Genomic DNA, 18,168 nt, shown 5'->3' with positions numbered 1-18,168 from the left:
CATAATACTGACCAAAGGAGTCGGATCCAAAAGCCTACACACTGCATGATTTCATTTAAAGTTCAAAGTAGGCAAAATTTGGGCACACAAGGCTTCTGGGGTGCTGGTAAGGGTTTGTTTTCTGATCTGGGTTCTGGTTTGTGAATATTTTTTGAGCTGTTCACGCTTGTTTGAATATTTTCTCTATGTTTGTTATGCTTCTATGTATCTGGTAAATGCACTTATTTGTTCACATTTTAATATATATTATACTACCTCTATATCTGTCAAATAAGTGAATAATCAGCCTGAATTTGTCGACTTGCCCCCCTCCCCCAGTTTCCCAAAGAGATACTACTCCTTACCTGCCTCTTGAGTAATGCACCTTGAATTTCTTCCTCTGGATCAGACAACCACGTCAATTAGTTGGCCTCTTACACAGACTTAAAAACAAGCTGCATCCAGACTTTGAACACAATCGTCTTTGGAGCCTGGGCAGTGGATACAACTTCAGGGAACCTGCAACGGGCTCAAGAACGCTTAATCAGGGGAGCACATCTGAAGCATTCTTCTCACCCAAGACCTCAGTACAGGGGTGGCAGCATTGAACTTGGACCTGTACCCTTTGCTGCAGGTGAAGCAGGTAAAGAACCTCTGGCCAGGAACTGCCTCACACTTTCCAGAGACCCAATCTGGCCGCTTGTGCTGGGAGATGGAGATCAGGTTGAAGGTAGGAGGGTGGGGTATGGGATGTTTGTACGAAGCCTTGGCAAGTCCTTAGAGCTTAACTCACTGGGTCTTGGCCCTAGACGACACCAGGGGAAAAAAGAATCTTGGCTCCCTGGCAAGTGACCCAGTTAGCAGAACTAACAGTTCTGCTTTGGGAGAGGATGGGGAAGTTTATTTTAGCAGGAAAAAGCCTTGGGACCCAGAAATCAAATACTTGACAATCCCTTTGTGCAAAGCAAATGTGAATTCTGGTGGTGGCAATGGTTGCAGATCTGATCTCAGCACTTTAAGAAAGATATCAAGTAGAGTTCCCCATGCTCTACAGTAGGTCCTTATTAGTTATCTATTTTATATATAGTAGTGTATATACGTCAATCCCAATCTCCCAGTTCATCCCTCCTCCCGCCCCATTACCCCCTGGTAACCATAAGTTTGTTTTCTACATCTGCGACTCTACTTCTGTTTTGTAAGTAAGTTCATTTGTACCCTTTTTTTTTTTAGATTCCACGTATAAGTGATATCCCATGATATTTGTCTTTCTCTGTCTGACTTACTCCACTCAGTATGACAATCTCTAGGGAACTCTACTCAATACTCTTTAATGGCCTATATGGGAAAATCATCTAAAAAGAAGAGTGGATTTATGTATATGTATAATTGATTCACTTTACTGTACACCTGAAACTAACACAACATTGTAAATCAACTATACTCCAATAAAAATTTTTTTTAAATAAGAAATTTTTAAAAATTAAAAAAACAAAGATCTAAAGAACCTACAGCTAAAGCAGTTGAGGTGGGGGCAAGGACTAAGGGCTGGTGCTGTAATTTACATAGACTATAAAGATAAAAATTCTCTGCTTTTGAAAGAGTGAGACAAGATAAGACCCAAGGTGATGTAATTCATTCATTAGTTAGCCAGTACACGTATCTTGAGATTTTCTGTACTGGGCCTACAATCTAGATGCCAGGGATATAGTGCCTACCAAGATAGACACAATCCCTTCCCTCATGCCACCTACATTCCTTCATTCAGCCAATAGGCATGCATCAGTACCTTCTGTAAACTAGGCTATGGGCCCAGAAATGGATAAAGGACAATGGGCGTGGCTAGGATGGTCCAAGACTCTGAAAGAGGGCAGAGTGAGAGGGAAAAAGTAAAAAAGCAAACAAAAACATACCCAAAGAACTCCCTGACGGTGAAGTTAAAAAATTTTAAAACTTCTCACTCTAACAGAGGCCACAGGGTGCATTCATAAATACCAGGTTTCTAGAGGCATTTCCATGATGGATGGGTAGACTGCTCCTTTGGCAATTTATTGTCTGGTGCTTTTTTCTAGAGACAGAATTCTGGTCTGGATGGAGCATGGCATTTCTTAGGATATTAAGACACAGCATGAAACTCCCTTCTGGGCTTTGCAGGGCTGAGTATCTTTGAATCAGAGAAGGTTCTGGAATCATATCAAGTCAGAAGCCTGGCTCACCTGTGAGCTATGGGCCCACAGGCAGGTTATTAAACATCTCTGCAAGCCCCAATCGCCTACCTTGGGCAGGAGACGAACACTTACTTGGTCCCAGGGTGCTGAGGACCAAATGAGAAAAGGCACAGAGAGAGCTCAGTACCCGTGACTGTCCAAAGGAAAGTCCTCAATGAACATTTGCTACAGTTATTACAATAACTGTTGTTATTCGTAACTACGGTCCTTCAGTCTGACTGGTGGAAAGATGAGAGAAGAGAGCAACAAGCTTTCTTATTCTGCTCTGTACTTGTTTTGCTTCTTTTTGTAAACAAAGTGAGGTGGGTTGTTGTTTTTTTTTTCTGATTTAAAAAGCAGTAGAAAAATGTTGGGGAAATCAGAGAATTACAAAGGAGCCTATTAAAATTGTACATAATCCTATTACTCAGAAATCACAGACAATGCTTTGGCATATGTCCTTTCTCTGTATTTACACGGTTAACATCATATAATATACACTGTTTTATAATCTGCTTTTCCATTTAATATAGTATGACTATTACCCCGTGTTTGGAATATGCAACTAAGACACAATTTTAATGTCTCTGTAGTACTCCACCCTCTGGCTTTAACACAAGTTAAACAGTCCTTTGTGGTTGGATATTTAGGCTGGTCACAATTTTTTTTTTTTTTTTTTTTTTTTTTTTTTTTGCAATAGTTCCATCAGGAACATTCTCACACGTTAATTTTGTGCATAGCTAATTCCTGTAGGACAAATTCCCAGAAGTAGAATTACTGTGACAAAAGATATGCACATTTTTAAAGCTTTAGATACCAAGTGACAAATTGCCCTTCCAAGAGGGGGTACAATGCCTCTTTCCCAGTGCCTTCCCTAACACTGGGCATTGTCATTTTAAAAATCCCTACCAGTTTAATAGATCCCAAACGTATCTCATTGCTATTTCTGCCTATATGTTCTTGCCTAGGGCAGTCTCAGGTGCCAAATTATAGAGAACTTGGAACGTAGAAATGCTGGGACAGGCTGGGGTGACAGAAGAGAGGAAGAAATACGCGAAAGGATGTCCCAGAGAAAGAACCATCCAGAAAAAGGGGGGCCAGCATCACATATTTTGGGGCATCCAAATGGTTCCAGTTTGCTTTAGGTTTTAAGCATTTCATGAGAAGCCCCCTCACGACCTTGCTCTTCAGAAGCCACCAGTCAGAAAGTGAGCTGCTGCCCCTCTACATCTTCTAGACCTTCTGTCCCTTCCCAGGCCAGCTCCCCCTAGGTTCTGCATGTGGGTGCTGACCTGTAGCTGAAGGTCCAGCCCCAAGAGTGGGAGCCTTGAGGTAAGGAGGCTAATGTGGTCTCCCTCCCTCCCAAAGGCAGCTGAACTAGTTCACACCTCTCAGCATGCATAGAAAAAGAACCAGAATCTCCAGGCAAAGGAAGTACTAGAAATGAGAAGAGCAGTCTTGCCCATGCCACACAAACAGGAGAGAGGGTGCAAGGAAGAGTATTTACTCCCAAGAGCTAGATTTTCATGTTGATCTTCAGCATCTTCTCTGGAACCAGAGAACAGCATGTTTTTCATTACCTCTCTGATTTCTACTGAATTTTTCCTAATGATTAAAAAATAACCAAATCTTAATATGAGAAGTTTCCAACATACACAGAAAAAGTACAGAATAAAATAAGGAACCCATATACTTAGCCTCAACAAGACCAATCCATGGCCAATTCTGATTCAGGTACACCCCCACGTACTCACCCCCTCATATTATATTCTAAAGCAAGTCCTAGACATACTATTTTGTCATCCCTAAATAACTTCACTACCATCACCTAAAATATTAACAATAATTTCTTTGTATCATCAAATACCCAGCATTCCAATTTCCAATTTCTGAAATGTCAGAATTTTAAGTAATCTTTGGTTTATATTATGATTCAAATAAGGTCCTTACATTATGATTGGCTGTTATGCCTTTTAAGTCTCCTTTAGTTTATAGATTTCTCTCCATTTCTTTTTTTCCCCTTGCAATTTATTTCTTGAAAAAAATCAAAAATTTTTTTCTTTTGTTCTATAGAATTTTCCTTTCATAGTCTGCATTTTGCTGACAGCATCCCTACGGTTTTGGCAATTTTGAAAACTCACGTCTTTAGATGCTGTCCTTCTTATTGCCACTCCTTCTTGAACATTCCTTTGAGAGCAAATCTTTGCTGTCTAAGTCCCGTGGTCTGTGTACTCCTGTAGGGCAGCGGCATCTCTCGTTCGGTTTTGGTCACTGCTGTCACTTACACTCACCACCTGGACAGCAAGCACACCTGGTTTGTTGGATGAATCGAACGCCTGAAAGAACTATGTTCTTTTCATTATGTTTCTGCCCTGTACACCCTTGAACTCAGCTTGCAGCCCTGCATTTTGTACTACATGTATTTTTTCCCCCCACGTGTGGTTAGTGTCTAAGGACAGGATAGACCTCATGCTGGTTTTAAAAACACAGACATTTTCTCCACTGTTCTGTAAGGATGCTCCGCACAGATCAAGATTCTGAGTTACCGACCGTAGTTCAAAGGCTGACTTTTCATCGTCTATGGTTCTGGAATGTACATTGGTGCTTTTATTCTCCTAATATTTTATTATTATTATTTTTTTAGCAAGTTTTTTTTTTAACATCTTTATTGGAGTACAATTGCTTTACAATGGTGTGTTAGTTTCTGCTGTATAAGAATCAGCTATACATATACATGTATCCCCATATCTCTTCCCCCTTGCACCTCCCTCCCTCCCACCCTCCCTGTCCCACCCCTCTAGGTGGTCACAGAGCACCGAGCTGATCTCCCTGTGCTATGCGGCTGCTTCCCACTAGCTACCTATTTTACATTTGGTAGTGTATATATATGTCCATGCCACTCTCTCACTTTCTGACTAATATTTTAAAAGGTACCTAGTTGTTAACTGAAGAGAAGGCAGGCTTCCCAGACTTCTCCTTGGATGTTGAGAAGATATTTATTTTAATTCCAGAATAAGGATTTCCTTTAGAGCTCCTGCCCCCTCCCACCCACACCTCCATAGGTCCCCTGGGGGTGGAAGTGGAGGTGGTACAAAGTTCTGTACGGGATAAACTTAACATTCTATAAGTCAGTGCTTGCTTGCGGAACGAAAGAAGAGCCGTAGCAAGGAAGTCGCCATCCCTCTCGTTAAATCAAATGGGAGCACATGCTTATTTAATATAGTCAAGTATAGGAAGAATTCTCCCTCATTTTTTTTGCAGACTAGATTAAGTTTTCACCTAGGGCACATAAAAGAGAAAATAAATTAATATTGATCACCTAGGAGGTTATTAGTAGATCAGAGTTTTGTGTCTCCAGACTCAGTGAATTTTGGGATGCAATTAAAATAATTCCTAATGCTTACTGAGTTCAAGCAACGTAATGGAGTATGCAATGAAAATCAAGTCTCCCTTCCACCTAAATCTCTGGTCTCTTTCCCTAGAGGCAACTGCTTACTCTGGTTTCTTACTGTGTGCCAGGTCCTGTGAGCTTACTAATTATTACCAGTTTCTGTTACTATTGCATAAATAGTGTGACCCTATAAAGCGAGTGGACTTGTTATCCTCATCTTCAGATGAAGTAAATGAGACTCAGTGTGTATCGGTGATTAGCCTAAGGCCACGTGTTTAGGTGAGTGGCAGAGCCAACGCTCAGAGCAAGCCAGCATGGGATCCCACACCCATTGTTCTTAACCATTAACTCATCCTATCTAGAAATACAAAAATACGACCTACTGATATCCTCAAACAGTAAAGTTTCATTTGTCAAATTGTTTTGGCCAGTTTGATGGTTTTACTTTCTTTCAAGATATTAAAACTCTACAGCTTACAAGGTTTGTATAAAAAAGAAAAAGACATGGTCCCCATTTTATAGGTAAGGAAATTAGGAAGAGAGACAATAGATAAAGCAAGGAGTGGGATGGGGAAGCGAAAGATGAAGAGCTTTGGCAGAAATTTTCAACTTTTCTGTGTGTGAGTGTGTGTGTTTATGTGTGTGTGTATGTGTACAGTACGGAAACCATAGACCCCTTTGACACTCTGGTAAGACTAGGGACGCCTTCTCAGCATAATGCTTTAAAATGCATAAAATAGGTACAATTCCAAAGGAGACCAACCGCATTGATATACGGTTATCAAAAACTTTAGAAAATAAATATGTGGCACAGTGACATATAAGCTTCCTTTTCAATGCATTAAATAAGATCTGGTGGCAGGTGTAATCCTAAGGAAATTTAGAAGTACTGATGAGTGCAAATGATATTTTGAGATATTGCAACAATTGTCATGTGATATGAAAATATCTGTGATTTATCTTGGTGACAAAGTCACAGACAATGCAAGTGCTACTGTGGTTTGCTGCCTCCTTTTTTTTTTTTTTGTCTTATTCAAGTTCATGGACCTCTTGAATTCTAGCCTAACACTCCAGGTTCAGACTCTCTCCCCTGTAAGAGGACATGAGCAAAGGTTAGAGGGTAATACTTAACCTTCCATCCTGCACCTGCTATTAGTACTATACTTCAATTCCACATTTTTCTTGTCCAGATGATGCTCTGTTGAGACACTGTAAACAGGAGATTTATTTAAACTACACTCCTTTAAAATATTTTTAATTTGAAAAAGTAATAAATGCACATGGTTAAAAGAATCAAACATAAAACAGTATGTACTGAAAAATATGTCCCCTTTCCCAGAATCCCTCCTATATCACTCAGAGCTCTTGTTCACCAGCAACAGAAACTGACGGCAGAAAAGGAGTTTATGGAGTAGCTCACAGAATCCACTGAAGGCTGGGGAGACGGGTTCAGTCAGGAACCAAGGGACAAGTGAGGTGAGGCACGGCCAGAAGAGCCCCAGGGACAGCTCTGCTGGGACTTCTGCTGCTGCTGGGCAACTGCCCTGTCCCTGGATGCCCCTGGTCTCACCCGCAGCTGTAGTGAAGGTTTGCTAATGCTGCTATGCCTTTGGGTCCTTCTTTTAATGAGCTTGAAATAAGAGGTCATGCTTAGGGTATTATTCTGGTTATTTCTATTTTACAGATGAGAAAACTGAGGCCTAGGGAAATCAAGTAATTTGCCTGAGGTCACATGGTGGGTATTACCACCGACTGAGATCAGAACCAAGGTCAGCCTGACTCCAGAACCTGAACATGGGCTCTTGATCTCCACCTGCTACTCCTTCGTGCTATTCCTGCCACCCATGGCCTACAGATCCTGCAGCCCCTGCTTTCACCTTTACTTCAACATTAAATTGAGTGGTTTGAGCCCCCATCCTTTGTAATAACAGGGTCTGAGTCCCTCCCCATCTCAAGAACCATCTTTTTCTTACCTCCTGGGGGCAAATGGACACTTGTTTCTCATTCACTCCTGAGTCAGTTCTGAGCTCTGCCCTTGCCCTCAGTTCACTGTGTGGGAGGCTCTTCCCTGGGACAGATACCTCCCTTTCCTTGCACTCTCCAAAGAAATATTAATACTGTGTGTACAGCAGTGTTGTTACAGAGGTGGGGTGGTGGCAGATGCAATGTGAGCTTTCTTTTTTTTTTTTTTTTTTTTTTACAGTGAAGGATGAATTCCAATTTCAGAGACGTTAAAAATGAAAAAAAAAAGTTTTATCTCAGAATCAATGAAACGTAAGAATTGATTTGACTAAAAGTTGGATAAGAAATGGATCAGAGATGGTTTTCCTTCTTTTCAATGTAGAAAGAAACCCATTTCCTTGATTGGGAGATCACTAGTCTAGGTTAATCTCTCCAGAATTATTTTATCAGAACTATCCCAAGTTTTGGACAGAAAGACATCTCTTCATCCTGCCAAAAATTATTTCGTAGGAGTTCAACTTGTAGGATCACAAAACTAGAGACTGTCGTTTAATTAAAGCGTCCTCTGAAGAGTTCAAACTTTCCAAATACATTGCGATGTCGATATTCTCCATATGCTCTGGAATTTTCAGTCTATAACCTTAATGTTTGATTTTTTTCGAAGGGTGGTTTTTTTGAAGGGTGGTTTTTATTTAAAATGAAAGTAATTGCACTAAAGAACACTGTGGAGGAATTTATTGTGCTCAAAGCCCTGTTCCAGGGGTTGACTGGGGAGACCGAGTGAGGTGCCCAGTTCAGGACAACAACATAGTGACATTCATACAGTGACATTAGAGTTTGAAACCTGGTCATAGCTTCCACCTAAACTGTACTTTTCTTTGCACCAAATACTGGCAGTATTTGTCTTCTTATGCTGCCTTTGGTTTTCTTTTAAGTGCGTTCCAAAATTTCCAACGCTTTCTCTAAAATCCGTACTATCTTCAATCACATGTTTCTTGCTTGGAGATTTAAGCAAAGCCTTGTTTGTTCTTCGCAATTGTATTCACTACCCAGGAAACAAGCCAACTTCTTTCTGATGGACAGAGGGAAATATGCCAACTTAACCATGTTTACAATTGCTTTTTGCCATCACATCATAGATTCTTAGGAAATAAGAAAAAATGCTATCTGGGTACTCTTGACTTTTTGTTACAGCCTTTGCATTCCTCTTATTTGTAGTAATTGTGATCTTGTTATTCCTCTGTTAGCTGGTGGCTGTGATCACTTGTTGTGTAGTGTTTTTCTTTGACCTTCAATGTACGGTCGTCAGGGGAGAGGACTCTGCTGGCTGATGGCACCCTCTCCTCCTTTGCTTAGTTACAACAAAGGCAGATTTACGACTTTGGTTGAAATGCACAGATTCGTAAGAAGGAAAACAGATGACAATTTTCGTATTTAGATGAAGAAGGAAAACAACCTTGAATAAAAGATGCATATTGATTTTTAAAAATCTGTTTACCCAGAATTGCAAAATTGTGCATAATGTGATTTCAGATTGTTAACCATGTGCTGATGGAAATCGACCACAAAGAACACACTTATTTTGGATTTTAAAGTTTAAATAAAATGAACTTCTTAAAATTTATGTTGAAACAATAATGATACAACCCTTACTGGTTGGTTGATTTCCTAAAATTCTTACAGAATCCCAAATTTATGACAGCATGACTATTCACGCCGGCACCAGAAATTCAGGTCACGTTAATGATGAGGTGGATGGTTTTCCGAAAGCTATCGAGATTCATCATCTTTTTTAGTAATTCTTTCTTTACAGAGAGAGGATACTGTAATAAATTTACTTTATGCTTTCTTTTTTTAAAAATATTTTACTTATTTATTTGGCTGTGCCGGGTCTTAGTTGCGGCACGCGGGATCTTGTAGTTGTGGCATGCATGTGGGATCTAGTTCCCTGACCAGGGATCGAACCCGGGCCCCCTGCATTGGGAGCGCAGAGTTTTAGCCACTGGATCACCAGGAAGCCCCTACTTTATACCTTCTTAGTCACGATCATCCTGAGGTGTGCCTCTCTGATGTTCACCCATTCGATTCAACCAACATTAACTGAGTGCCTATATTCCAGGCACCACCTGGCACACACAAAGAGATGCACAGTTCCTGACCTCAAGAAGTTGGCGGTCTAGTGGAGAGACAGACACATAAAAAAATCATTATAATACAGTGCACTTAGACTGGGGTTGAATTTGGGGTGTTTCAGAAATTCTTGAGTCACACATTTCGAACAGACTCTTGGGTCACTTCCACAGATGGCTCATTTCCACCATTATGTTTTGATCCATCCTCCATTTCATCCTGGATTTTTCATTTACCTTATTTTGCTCTTGTTTCTTCTTTGATTAGACAATCTCCTTAAATACAGCACAAGCATTAAAAGTCATACCGAAAATCTGTACGTGCAGACATGGAAATGGCCCTACACTGATAAGTGAAATATATGATGTGCCTTAGTAGGCTCAGGCTCAATCCCATTTGTGAAAATATATTTTTAAATATATATATATATAAATATGTAAAAATATAAATATATCCAACTGGATATTGGATATATGTATTATATATATAAATATATATCCAATATACTTATATATAATTTGAACATATTTGGAAGAATATATGCCCATCTGTTAGCAATGGCTACTTTGGGGAAATGGGTTGGGGAAGGGAGAGACTTCAACTTCTTGTTTCATAGAATTCTGCTCTGATTTTTTTTTAACTTAAAAAATTTCTTTAAATATTTTGAAAAAATAAAAATCCTAGTTAGCTCTTTGTTATGCGGAACAATAAGCCCAAACGAAATGAAACTAGATGTCCTCTTTGGAAACCTTAATCCACCCTTCCCATCTTAATCTCTCCCAACCCCCTGCATTAATCTTTCCATGAAGCCAGGCTCCCCTAACACACTGAGCATATTCATTAATGTCTTAAGTCAACATGTATTTGTTGACTGCTTACTACAGGCACTGGGAATCCATCAGAGAAAAAAAACAGCTTCAACCAAGTGGCACATCCCCTCACCTCCCTCTGCTTTGGTCCATGTCTTTTCCTGTCTTCTCTATGGGCTCTTCAAGACCCCCTCCTCCAGGAAGCCTTCCTTTCCTTATCCCTCCTCTGAACCGTCCTCTGAATCTTACAGTATTTAGTCTATATAAGTCTTTTGGAGAGTCATGACGGCTAGACTAAAGGTTCTAAGAGAACAGTAATTCGATGACTTAACATTTTTGTACTTTCAGCCTTCATTTATGAATTATATATTGAGTGACTACAATAAGGATAGAGTAGGGAAGCTGGCACAGATCACATCCGCCTGAAGTGGAGAGGAGCTACATGAAACATGTAATGATGAAGATAACCCCTCCATAAACACTGTGATGAATAGTATGAAAGAGAAGTAGAGAGCATCATAAGGATATATACCAGGGAAATAGACGCTGGACTGAGGGCAGGGTTTGGAAGGGCTTCCCTGCGGAAGTCACATTTAATTAGCTGGGATGTGAAGGAAGAGCTGAAGTGCTCAGAGGGAGGGGCCTAGGTGGGAAGCACCACGGTGCACAGGAAGTGAAAGATGGCAGGGGTAGCTGTAACCTAGAGAGAGAGAGGTGTAGGGTTAGCAGAGGAGGAGGGAGGGGTAGGTGAGGATCAGATCATACATGGCCTTGTACGTCACATTAACCAATTTGGGCTTCATTCTATGAGCAAGGGGAGCCACTGAATTCTTTTAATTAGAGGATGGACAAGGGCACAGTTACCTTTCAGAAAGGTCCCACTGGCTAATGAGAGGGAATGGATTAGAGAGAGAGCCTGGGTGTTTCCAGCACCCCCCAGCCAGTATGGGCTCAACTCTTTGTGGACTGATGGCTAGTATAGTGAATGCTTTTCCATCAGGTTAACATTTCCCTCTACATCTCGATCTCTCACCATCCATCTGGCACTTTTTCCTAAGGCCTCTCCCCTACCAGTCTTCAAATAACTCTAGAATTTTCCTCTTTTAAGAAAAGGGAAAAAAACGTAAACATGCACTTCACAAGAGAAGCTACCCAAACCGCCCATACATGTGTTGAAAGGCAATCAACTCCATTTGTGTAATCAGTGAACTACAATTAAAAGCACTGCACCACTTACCAGAATGACCAAAATTAGTGACAATACTTAGCACTGTCAAGGCCAATACCTACTGTTGTCAGGGGCTTTGATCCTCTGCTGGTAAGAGTGTCACTTCGTTCTTGTTCTGTGGAGAACTGGCAGTATTTCCTAAAAATGAGCAACATATCTTTACCCTCTGACCCAGCAATTGCACCACAAGATACATACGAAGAAATTCATGGCAGTACGATTCCTATGAGCCCCAAACTAAAAACAAAACGTTAACATGGATAAGTAAATTGTGGTATAGTCATACACTGGAATACTATAGAGCATTGGGAAGAAATGAACCACGGCTACACCAAGAGTATGACACACGGCAAAAAGAAGCCAGGCATAAAAGAATAGGTACTGTGAGTCTAATTGCACGAAGGTTTCAATTTAACTGATGCAATCAGAAACCAGGAGAGTGGTTACCTTTGGATAACCATTACCCCTAAGGAGGGGGAGAGACTGGGAAGGGGCACCAGCATGGATCTATCTGGGGTGTTCATTGTGTTCTAGTTCTTGACCTGGTGACGATTCAAAGAGTGTGGTGGCCACTTCCACAGATCACCGAGCTGTATGCTTAGGATGTGTGCCCTCTTTTGCAGGTATATCGTATTTTAATTTAAAAAAAAAAAAAAAAAAAAAAAAAAAGGAAAAGGAAACTTCAGATTACATCGCAAAGGAATGAAAAAGAAAGCTCTAGGTCCCCAGAGCTAGAGCTCTGTTTTGAGTCTGTGGCAATGACGACCTGAGGCTTGAACTTAGTCAGTTTTGTTGTTGTTGTCTCTGAGCTCTTCCGATGTCATGTCCTTCTCCACAGCCCTCCCTCCAGGGCAGTCCCGCTGGGGGATGGTATCCAACAGGACCCTCAGTGCTAGGCTGTGGTGAATTCTTCTTTTGAAGGAAACTTAAAAAACAAACAAACAAACTTGGTTTAAGGTCTCGTCTAACTTGTTTCTCTTTATGCCTCTTGGTTACTTATCTCACTCACTCCTCCAGGCTCCCGAGCATTTTCTTCCTTTTTCCAATGCTATACACTGGGCGATGCTCTCTCTTGTGCATCTTTGAGTTGTTTTTAATTGTTGAGAGAAATATGCTATAGTTTTGCAACTCAAAATATCATTAACACAAATATATTTCACAAAATTCTACCTTTGCCACACTGACTTAACTTTGTGCTGTTAGGCGATCAAAGATTTTTCGCACCTGATGCTATATCCCCATCATTCATCTGAACAGTTCTATGCTAGTATCTCTAACGTTTCTGAGTGGAGCTGTGTAACCATAGGGCAAGTTACCTTAAGCTTTCTGATCTCAATTTTCTCGTCTACAATGAGGATAGTAACAGTCCTCTCCTCTTACAGTTGTTGTGAGATTTGAATGCCGTAAGACATGCAGGATGTATAAGATAAATACATTCGATAATAAAATAGTCGCCCAATAATGGCAACTATTGGCATAAAATAGTTGCTCAATAAATGGGAGTTGTTTGAAGTACTAAGGGCAGGAAGTACTGGTGATCTGTCCCTGCAGACCTCAAGGATTAAACAGAGAGACACGCTATTTAGAGGGGTTGATCTGTCGAGACCAACTGGTGAGAATTCTGCCTGGTCCTATTGAAAAAGTAGTCATTTCTCTAAAACTGCAGTCAGCCCCAAGGAAAGGTCAGCTTGATTTAGCGGCAGGCACAAATAAAACAGGTAAGGCTACCAAAATGTTTGGTTTCTTTTAAACTTAGGTGAGTATACGGCTGACAAGGACTGGGGAGCGAAAAGAGTACTCCGTGTCTTAGAGAATCTTGTAAAATGCTTTAACAAATATATAAGAATCATATATAATTGGCACACGCTTTGTTTGAATGCAAACACTGCTGTTAAAGTGGTGCTTAAAAACAGTTTGTTGGCCTTCTCTTCATACAGGAGAAACATTTCTCTCGTTTACACTACTCTCTTGCTTAGCAAACCCTTATTTATCCTATAATGCAAGTGTAATCGGCCCAACGTGTCCAAATGCCCACAGATTCTGAATTAGTGGTGTCTGAATTAATGGAATTTTAGGCTGTTTCTCGTGGAGACAAGCGTTTGAAAACCACCCACTCCAACAGTTTCGAGAACACTCTACGAAAATGACCCCTTCCCTCCTCTTTTCCCGTGTCTTCCTGCTTTGCGTGTTTCAGTTCTGGCTTTCAAAGGAGACAGAGGAAAAAAAAGACTCAAAAGTATTCTTGGGACACATGAACAGTTATTTATTGAGAAGCCACAGTTTTCCACACTTTCATAACTGTAGGCTTTATATAAGGCAAAAGCAAGATGGATCTACTACTTTACACAGAAAGAAAGAGCTCTGCAGAGGACCCCAGGGTCACGCAGTTACAGATCAAAATGCAATGTACATGACAGATATAAAAAACAGTGTGAAACAAAATAATTTAAATTATGGTTACAATCTACTGAAGGAAATATCCATGTCTTATTATAAACACGTTTATAGTCTAGGGTCATAATTTAAATATTCAGGTCTTTTTTTTTTTTTTTTTTTTACATACACGGTTACTGAAACATAAAAGCAAAACATAACATTTAATAGGATGAACTCTGATAGAAAGAAGACAGTCGCTCTGAACTGTGCTGGATGTTATGATAGGATCGCCCTTGCCATGGCAATTAGGAGGATCAATCCATTGGTATGTAGCCATCCTTTTTTGGGTAACTATCTGGATAAATGAAAGGATGGGTTAACAAGGACACCAAGGGTTCATTTTTCAGTTTTAGGGGAACAGAAAGAACTGAAAGTTGGTTATTGGAGACTTGCCTTCTGTTTTTCAAAAAACAAAGCAGATCTATGTGTCTTAGTTAAATTCATTTATTGTACTCCTTTAAGTAACTGGCACCCACATATGGGAAACAAAGAAAGTACCTGGCGTACTCGCCCTCACATCCATTTACCGTCGACGCGCACACAGCACACTGAGGAAGCATCACTGAACTCTGCTGATAACAGGGGTACACCTAGCAACTGAGCTATGTATTCTCCATAAATGGTATTTAAAGAATGGTGCTCCATATTGCTTGTAAACAGATAGACATGGATTCAGGAAATCGTAGAGTCGAAGGTCGTTTGCTAATCTTGGTACCACGTAGCTAAAATGGCAGTTGTATCATCAGTACACATCTCATGGCATGGTAGTTGACAGAAAATTCCATAGTGGGGTTAACTAACAGACTAAGGACATGCATTGATTACAAGACTCTGGCCTAGTGGACTCGAGGCCCAAGCGTTCTAATCGTCCTCTTCGTCTTCCTCATCACTGTCCTTCATGCTGATCCCCTGCAGACCCCCGCCCTCGCTCACGGACGCTGTGGCCTCCTCCACAGTGAGACGGTTCCGGATGGTTTCGTAGGTCTTGCTGTTTAAGGTTGAGTCCAGGACTCCTTGCAGTCGGAAATCTCTATAGGTTTTCTAAGGAGGGAAAAGATGCAGTGATGAGGGACATCTCATCTCCATGAAGGGAGGGACAGGGCACAAGGCAAGCATGGGGGTGAGAACACTGACCTCAGCTAAGTATCACACTTCATGCACTGGCACATGAAAAGCCACCATGCTCAGATTTCACTTGTACTGAAAACTGAGATTTGTTGAATGACAGAAAATGAGAAATGGTGACAGGATAAACTGTATTAGATGAGACAAAGCAAAGAACATAAGCTTGTGTTTATTCAGTTCTGTAAAGGGAAATGTTCCATAATTGTTTTGGTTCTTTTTTTTTTGGTCTGGTTCTTTCTCTTAGGTTTGTATCATATCATATGATAGACAGTGAGAGGCTATAACACATAAATAATGGATCAAATGATTACGGTATTTTACGATTTCTGCTGCAGTCTGGTCCTTAGAATTTGTGAGGCTTGTAACTGTGTATCCCTCTGTCTCATTCACAAGAAAGACATATGCATGTCGGTATACAAAACCGATCACGGGCAGCAACAATTAGGGGGAAGATGGAGCGTTAATGCCTCATCAATATGTTGCGGGCATGTGACATTTCTCGTCTCCTTAGGAAAGAAGTGTATCTATTCTGTTCACAACTTCACGGTCTCAGGGAAGAAATCTGGCTCTATTTCAAGAACAATGGTTTGGTACTGCTGAACCACAAGTTCTTTCTTTGTTCCTTCAGGCGATTTCTCTTGGATTTCCTTAGGTATCCCAGGGACTGTTTTTCTAGGAATCCCTTCGCGTTAACTGAACATGACCAGAAGCATCTGGCTGTTGTCTACTTCACAGAACATTTTTTTTTTGAAAAAGGTCCCTCTCTAACTACAACTCTCCTCATCACGCTGCATGTCATTTCAGCTACTGATTCTGCTGTTTGTTTCTCCTCTTGATATGGGAAACTTGCTAAGGGGTCGAAAGAAGGAACGGTAACATACTTCAACGCCACTTGCATTATGATTTCTGGTTTTTGGAGTCCATCTGATGCAGTCCTAGTGTCAATCACCATGTCAACCGCTCCTGAAGGTCCCATGTGGTAATGACTGCAGAGTTAACTAGTGAATGCTTTTCAGCTCAGTGAAGTCCAGTAATAAAAGATTATGGATGGGATGACCACGTGTTCCCTTTGCCAGTGTATATCTATGGTCCCAGTACGATTATTTGTAGCAGCTTCTTTCTTTCTTCAAAGTCATCTGGTTTCGACACTAAATTCAAAGGTCATCCTAACTATGGACCAAGCTGCAAGGCTAGGTAGCTAGCGGAACTGTGTCTGTACCTGGAGGGGGAAGCGTAGGAGGCTGAGTAAAATGCTAGGTCTGGTGGAGACCAGATATCCCGATGATTTACTTGATTTTTCTGTACTTTTCAATCACTTAGAATTGACTGCCAGAATATGATGGGAAAAAGGCAGAACTCATTTGAATATTCCCCTCTCTAGTCAAATTCCAGAGCTGTGAGTTTCCCAGCCAGACTCTGAATGTCTAAGGGCAGGGACCACACAGAGTCATTTTTAAAAAATACTCCATCTTGTAGTATACAAGTAGGGGCTCAACTAATATTTGTCCAAGGTTGGATGAATAAATGCTTGCTGGATAATGAATGAATGGATGAATAAACCAAGTGATGCAGAGGCAGGAAAGAAAGCCAACTATCATTGGAAGTTTGCCTCGGAGAAGGAGGCCCCTGGGTAACGTACTTCGGGAAGAGGTGGTGAATTCTGCTTCATCCCTCTGTGCTGTGGCTCTAGTTAAGCTGGGCCCACTTTTGGCAAAAGTGAAGGAGTTCCTTCGGCAGGGACGTTTCTGTGTCCCTTGCCTGTGGTTCGTGTTTGTGTTGTTTTTGGCAGAGGCTAAGAAGAAACCTCCTCTCTGACTTATATTTTTTTCTTAATAAAATATTGCTAATTCTAACAGTCTCAACAAAAATCTGAAAATCAGTAATGGGAAGATATCCTAACACACTAAAATTCATGTCTTCTTTTCATGTCTACCCAGGAAGGGTCAAACAGAAAAAATTCCCCCTAAGAGTATTTATAGCCAGAAAATGGAATGCAAGGGGTCAGGCAATGGTTAGTGCGGCTGCCTTAAGGAACTGAAATTTAAATATATGAAAATTAGGCTGGGTGCATAGTCCAAGTGCATAGATTTCTTTTTTAAGAGCTGCAGTACACTGCTGTCTGCAACCTTCCCTGGGAGGACTCTTTGTGAGATCAAATGCATATGATAATAATTCTCCTTAATTACACTCAACGGAACAGTAATTGGTTTTCAGTCAGCGCTGGGGTAGAGGAGCACCTTCAATAAAATGGCGCTAATCCGAAAGAGACTAAGAAATGGGGCAGGGTTGGGGGGGGGGGAATAGCGGGAGCGGGGGCGGGGGGCGGGACTTTCGGCAAACTGTTAAGAAATGGAAATTCATCTCCGTTTTATCATTAAAATATTTTTAAAGAGACTGTGCTCTGAATGAGATTTTTGCGTACGAATGTTTCAAAACCCTCTATGGTGAAGCATCAAATGGAAACTGAAATGATCAAAAATGTATTTACCCCCTTCTGTGATCTTATTATTTCATGTAAACCACTGTGATTTCACGCTGAAATAATTATCATTAGTCCAAGGCACACACACAAGAACAGGGGGAAAAAAAAGCTACGTTCAGGGTATGTTACCTCACCTTCGTGATCCTTTGCATTTGACTGTATACGCGCATTGTAAGAGAAACTACTTCAATTAACTACAAAGAACAATACTGATTTGCATCCAGATAATGATCACAGGACATATTTAGAAAGAGCCGGAGGTAAATATTTCTATTAAATTAATTGTGGCAAAATTTTATTTAATTAAACCATAAATGAAATTGGTAAGGGATGCGATTAGCACAGTGGTACCCAAAAGCCAGCTTTTGAAAGTTTAATGCAAAGGGCGTGATGGCTCTTGCAGTATATTTGCATGGCAAATA

The 18,168-nt window shown here is 40.7% G+C and overlaps 1 protein-coding gene across 2 annotated transcripts in view; it reads right to left on the bottom strand.

Moving 5' to 3' along the window:
• Positions 1 to 14,267: 14,267 nt before the first annotated feature.
• Positions 14,268 to 18,168, bottom strand: part of CADPS (calcium dependent secretion activator) — a 478,794-nt gene continuing 474,893 nt past the window's right edge. For both annotated transcript variants that reach the window (XM_032650169.1, XM_032650170.1), the window contains one exon: positions 14,268 to 15,180. In XM_032650169.1, coding sequence (XP_032506060.1) covers positions 15,001 to 15,180 — 180 coding nt within the window. In that variant the 3' untranslated portion in view covers positions 14,268 to 15,000. The remainder of the gene's footprint in view (positions 15,181 to 18,168) is intronic.

The sequence above is a fragment of the Phocoena sinus genome, chromosome 11 (genome assembly GCF_008692025.1).
Source record: "Phocoena sinus isolate mPhoSin1 chromosome 11, mPhoSin1.pri, whole genome shotgun sequence".
Lineage (NCBI taxonomy): Eukaryota > Metazoa > Chordata > Mammalia > Artiodactyla > Phocoenidae > Phocoena > Phocoena sinus.
Note: the sequence above shows the minus strand (reverse complement) of the source record. Positions and strands in the feature narration are given on the sequence as shown.